General features: G+C 40.3%; 1 protein-coding gene across 1 annotated transcript in view; it reads left to right on the top strand.

The window, feature by feature from the left end:
• fndc7rs1 (fibronectin type III domain containing 7, related sequence 1) overlaps window positions 1–6,282 on the top strand; it is a 39,737-nt gene that overhangs the window by 30,542 nt on the left and 2,913 nt on the right. Inside the window, exons 32-38 of the mRNA XM_016254726.1 lie at window positions 1,271–1,531; window positions 1,672–1,932; window positions 2,688–2,945; window positions 3,107–3,376; window positions 5,196–5,459; window positions 5,558–5,818; window positions 5,908–6,171. Coding sequence (XP_016110212.1) covers window positions 1,271–1,531; window positions 1,672–1,932; window positions 2,688–2,945; window positions 3,107–3,376; window positions 5,196–5,459; window positions 5,558–5,818; window positions 5,908–6,171 — 1,839 coding nt within the window. The remainder of the gene's footprint in view (window positions 1–1,270; window positions 1,532–1,671; window positions 1,933–2,687; window positions 2,946–3,106; window positions 3,377–5,195; window positions 5,460–5,557; window positions 5,819–5,907; window positions 6,172–6,282) is intronic.

The following is a 6,282-nucleotide window of genomic DNA, read 5'->3' as shown; positions in this document are numbered from 1 at the left end:
TGTGTGTTACTAATGGGACCAGCTGCACCTGGGAGGACCTGCACTGCGGTGAAATCTATAACGTTACGGTCACTGCCAATGACAGCCGCTGCACGAGTGCACGCAGCAACAGCACCACCATACATATGGGTAAGACCAGACACTCTAATGATAAATATACCATCAGTTTGCATCTGAAGGATGAATTTGAGTAGTTTAAAACTAACATTACATATAATTTACATGATAGTTAAATTAAAAAAAAAACTAAAAACAAATGTATGAATGTGTATTAGATAGCAAATTGCATAAGATAAAAAAAATCATTCACTTGACACTTGCACTTATCTCTGTAGTATATATGTAAAATTATTTTAATGCTGTAAGTGCACTAAAAAGTATTTGGATGCTGTATGAACTTGAGGGGGATCAGCTGATTAAAAATCTTCGTAAAAATGACTAAGAAAAGTTGAATAAGTTCTGAACAGGGTGCACAATTTTTTAATAACTATATAAAACCCAACAAGAAGTGCAACAAAACTGTTAATTTAAACCACACAAACTATACTTATATATTCAAGATATATTCTCTAAAAACAAGTTTGCTTCACAGGATAAAACTTCTAAAGTAAAAGACATGACATGAAGCAAAATGAAAGTCACATGAACAAAGCACACCAAACCGTGTTGGAAAACAAGACAATATATTTGAATATATTCCTCATCATGAGACAAAAATATGAAATTTCTAATGATTATAAATGACAAAATTATTATTAAACACATTTACTCACGTTCAATCCAATTTAAATATTATTCTTTTTTTAATGTTATAATTTTTCGCAAATACCCTGACATTTTCCTTGTTTATGCATGTAAACACAAACCTCAGGGGAGTTTTAATGCTGTGCTATGTTTTCTGGCTCTTTAGCCCCATGTGTTCCTCAAGCTTTGCTGCCCATCCTGGACTGTGGCACAGGGGTGGGTACTCTGAGCTGGGCTTCCAGTGCTGGAGCTGAGACATATGAGGTGACAGCAGTGAGTGGAGATGGGAATCCACTGGCATTCAGTACCAACATCACCAGTGGCTTCCTATCAGAGCTGCTCTGTGGTCAACAGTACCAGATCACAGTCAGAGCAATTAACAGGCAATGCAGAAGTGTACTGAGTTCACCTGCTTACTTGTCATCAGGTAATGCAGAAACACTGATGGCTTGACTCTTTATATAGTCTGTTGAAAATTACCCATATCGCAGATCTCAAATGCTTTTCCTGTTCTCTTCTCCTCTAGTTCCATGTGTTCCTCAGAATGTGGTGTCTGAGCTGGACTGTTCGTTTAACTTTATAACTATAAGGTGGAATGTCAGCCATGGGGCGGCGTCTTACCTGGTGGTTGCCAATGGACCTGAGGGTCCAGTGACTGCCTGTAACACAACTGCACAGCAGTGCAGACTGCAAACACTGCATTGCAGCTCCTCGTACAATGTCCGCGTCATTGCAGTCAACCAGCAATGCAACACATCAGGAAGTTCCATCTTACGAATAAACACCGGTATAGTCTATGTATAGTCTGCTCTCTACTTTTATCTCTGTTTGAAAAAAAAAAGATTAATTACAATTAAGCATGCCAACAGATGTAAGATAGAAAACTAATTACTAATTTAGTCTTTCTCCAACCTTGTTTCTTTGCAGTGCCGTGTGTACCTAGTCATGTGCAGGGCAGTGTAAACTGTACGACTGGAGATCTATCTGTATCCTGGGACCCAAGCGTGGGGGCCATTTCCTATGCTGCGGTTGCTCAGACTAGTGGTGGCTATGCTTCAGTGTGCAACAGCACCGGAACAGCATGTGTCTTCTCAGATCTGCTCTGTGGGATGAACTATAGTCTAGCTGTCAGCGCCACTGACGGGACATGCAACACTGCACAGAGTCAACCAGTTGTGCTGAGTACAGGTACCTGAAAAACATTAAAATAACATCCACCATAAATACAGTTCAGCAGTATGGGGTCAGTACTACTTTATGCTTTAGAAAGAAGTCTTTTATGCCTTGCGTTTACTTGATCAAAAATACAGTAAATCAGTAATATTGTGAAATATTATTAAAATGTAAAATAACTGTTTTCGATTTTAACATATTTTAAAATGTAATGTATTCCTGTGATGGCAAAACTGCAATTACTGCAGTCTTCAGTGCCACATGATCCATCAGAAATCATTCTAATGTGTAAACCGTGTTCTTTCTTATGATTATTTGATGAACAGAAAGTTTGAAAGAACTGCATTCATTTGAAATTACATTTTTATGAAACATTATAAAAGTTTTTGTCACTTTTGATAAATGTAATGCATCCTTGCTTAATATCCCCCCAAAAAAAGATCTGACCTTTGAACAGTGTATTATAGTGCAATGATACATATATGTCTTTGTTTCAATTTTTTTTGTTCTTAATATAGGCAACAAACATCTAGACACTGCGCAATAAAATAAAACAATGCATATATTGATATTTTATTAAATTCATAGCAATTAAATGACCGCCCTCTAAAACAAGGATGTTTTACTGGTCTTCATTTTAGAAATGTGCTTCCTAAAATAACTGAAACATTCTCACTGTTACTAGTGTTAGTACTGATTTTTAAGTTTCAAGTACTAAAGTTAATAATCTTGCTAATTATGATAATTGTTCATATTTCATTTCACTTCAGTGTCCTGTAAGCCACAGAATGCTAGCGCCCAGCTCAACTGTGACACCAACTCTGCAGTTGTAAGTTGGGAGCTCAGTGATAACATTAAGCATCACACAGTCCAGGCTACTGGTTCTGATGGACATCGCATCGACTGCTCCAGCTCCGACCACAGTTGTACATTATCTGGCATGCACTGTGGCCAGAGCTATAACATTACCGTCACTGCCTTGGGTGGAGTATGTGACAATGGCAACATGCACCTCTTTCTGCAGTCAGGTGAGTCTGCTGATTCTCTTGTGCACCTGATGACAGAGAAGCCAAGATTAAATCCTGTATCTGATTCAAGTCGAACGTGGGGTATTCTAATCTGTTGTAAAGATGACCATGCAGGTGTATGATTATCAACACTAATGGGTCCTGTTCGTGCTCTCTTTCAGCTCCATGTGCACCTAGCAATGTTCAGACGTCTTTGCATTGCGACATCAGCAATGGTGGTGTTGTGTCTGTGTCGTGGGTGCAAGCAAACGGGGCGGAGTCTTACACGGCTGTGGCTGAGTCTAACAATGGTCATTCCTACTCTTGTAACACCACCGCTGCCTCCTGTGATCTACAGGAACTGCAGTGTGGTCAGATTTATAATGTGTCTGTCTACTCACTGGCTCATGGCTGTGGGCGAGTGAAGAGCACTACGTCTCAGGTGCAGACAGGTGCGTGTGTGAAGATTTTACTTACTTTATCAAGAGAGGAGTATGTCTTTATTTAATGTTTTAGTCATTTTCAAAACCAGTGGTCCCATCTCGAAGCTGATAATTACATAATAAGAGATCTGAACACTTCAGTTCAACTTAATTAGCCATCAAATATATAAAAGGTCTAATATAAGCATAATTTCATTATTCATATTGTTTTTTGTGTTGCATGTATGTTTCACTGAAGGTTTCTTTCACCAACAGCAGTTGTAATTTAATTTGATAATTTTACACCCCCCACCCCCCTGACATAAGAGTAAATCTCATGAAATAGTTAAAGAGCAAAACATTTTTTCACACCAAAATCAAAATCAAAAAATAAGAAAATATATTGTGCTTAAGTAAAGTCTACTTTTGGCATTTTTATTGGCAGTTCTGTCAGGACCACTATCGTCAAAGATGATTGACAATTAGCATACAGTTTGGATTGGCGGTATGGTTCTGTTCTGGGCAAGAACTCCCTGCGCATCCATGCAGCCTAGCATGAATAAGAGCAGGAAGAGCAGCGATAACCCCCCCAGGGTAAACAGAACAGAACCAACATAAATGTATTGCAGATATCGTTAAAGTTCAATAATGTTATGTACATGTTATGCCGGCAGCCGTATCACCCTGTAGCCCAAGACTGGTTACCCACTGAAGCTAAGCAGGGCTGAGCCTGGTCAGTACCTGGATGGGAGACCTCCTTGGAAAACTAGGTTGCTGCTGGAAGAGGTGTTAGTGAGGCCAGCAGGGGGTGCTTACCCTGTGGTCTGTGTGGGTCCTAACGCCCCAGTATAGTGATGGGGACACTATACTGTCAACAAGCACCGTCCTTTGGATGAGATGTTAAACCGAGGTCCTGACTCTCTGTAGTCATTAAAAATCCCAGCCTTTCGAATCCTGGCCAAATTTGCCCATTGGCCTCTGATCATCATGGCCTCCTAACAATCCCCATATCTACTGATTGGCTTCATCACTCTGTCTCCTCTCCACCAATAAGCTGGTGTGTGGTGGGTGATCTGGCGCACTATGGCTTGACTAACGTGACCTGCCAGAACTAACGCTACGCTAGATTTATTTTCAGAAAATTTAAGCATATTTTCTCTCCAAATTATCCTTGCTGTAATGCAAAAAAACAAAACAATATATTATTTAAATGGTAAAGTATTTATATCTCATTGTTATATATTTTGGTTATGATTTTATTTAAAAATGTTTAATAATACAGTGAGGGGAACTACAAAATAATCTGTTGTAAGTAAAACATCTCATTACAGGAATTATTATTTTTTTTTTTACGGTAATGAGACTTTTGACAGAAATTCTAATTGCCATGAAATGAATGCCACAATGCAATAGTCTTGAAAATGGACTTTAATGTCATTTTGTAAAATATAATATCTTATTTATTTTTACGGTAATGAGACTTTTGATAGAAATTCTAATTGCCATGAAAATAATGCCACAATGCAAAAGTCTTGAAAATGGACTTTAATGGCATTTGGTAAAATATAATATCTTATTTCTGAGGCAAAATATGACCAGGAAATGTTTTGTGAGTTTCACCCACCTTTAGAATTAAGCAAGCTACCATATGTTTAAGACTTCTACATGGGGCTATGACTGACTTACTTTTTGCATGTGAAATGAGCAGGCATGCTAACTTGATGTAGCATTGCGGCAAGGAGTACACCACCGTTGCTATGTTGGCTTACCTTATATAGTTTCCTGCTGATGTAGTTAGTACAGCCCCACCCTTCAATAACATCCTGGTTCCGTCTCTCTCTTTTCTCAGCTCCATGTCCCCCTCAGAACGTATCTGCCATTGTGCAGTGTGATTTAGGGTCTGTGCTGGTGAGTTGGAACCCAGCAGTGGATGCCAGCCAGTTCAGAGTTGAACTGGAGTCCGAGAGCACCGGTACGATTTCCTCCTGTAACAGCACAAACACACAGTGCTCCATCGTCCATCTGCCCTGTGGAGAGAGATTCAACCTCAGTGTGGTGGCACTGAGAGGCAGCTGTCAGAGTCAACCAATCAGTGACCTTTCCATCTCCTCAGGTTGGACACTAACACAAAAATACTTCCTCAAACAGATTACAATTGCCATATTTACCTAATGCACTTCATGTCTGATGTCTGATGTCTTCTCTTTACAGCTCCATGTATCCCACAGGGGGTCACCGGTACTGTGGACTGTGTTACTAACTCTGCATGGGTATCATGGAATGTAGATAATGGTGCAGAATCTTACACAGTGCAGGCTGTAAGGGATGACGGTCACAATTCCACCTGTAGCAGCTCAAACTCCACCTGTAATGTACCTGACCTGGGGTGTGGAAGGAGCTACACCTTTCACGTCACTGCCTCAAACGCTGCTTGCGTGAGCCCACCCAGCAACAGCTTTCAGCTGGAGACAGGCAAGTACACCTGCAGTAGAGAGCTTTAGCCTTCTTATTTGAGATCATGTGTATCTCAGTCTTAAAGTATGTATAATCTCTCTCTCCAGCACCTTGTGCCCTGTCATCCATCCTGGTGGTGGCTGAATGCCACAGTTCTGTTATCATTGTACAGTGGCAGAGAGCTCGGAGTGGAAATTCTCTCTACATTGCCACAGCAGAGGATCAAGACCGTTCCCTCCTTTCCTGCAATAGCTCCGCTTCTTCATGCAACTTTACCCATGTGCAGTGCGACAAGGAGTACACCATCATTGTAGCCGCTTCGGCCAACCAATGCAGCAGCCTCCGCAGCCCACCCTACAAGATCAGAACTGGTACAACCATCAATATCATGTCATACCCATCTAATAAAACATGAAAAGATGTTTATTTTAGAAAGCAAACCATCAGCAATCAGTAACTATTCATGAGCAACCATCACTTTT

The sequence above is a fragment of the Sinocyclocheilus grahami genome, unplaced genomic scaffold (assembly GCF_001515645.1).
Source record: "Sinocyclocheilus grahami isolate Dianchi unplaced genomic scaffold, SAMN03320097.WGS_v1.1 scaffold1277.1, whole genome shotgun sequence".
Classification (NCBI taxonomy): Eukaryota; Metazoa; Chordata; class Actinopteri; order Cypriniformes; family Cyprinidae; genus Sinocyclocheilus; species Sinocyclocheilus grahami.
Note: the sequence above shows the minus strand (reverse complement) of the source record. Positions and strands in the feature narration are given on the sequence as shown.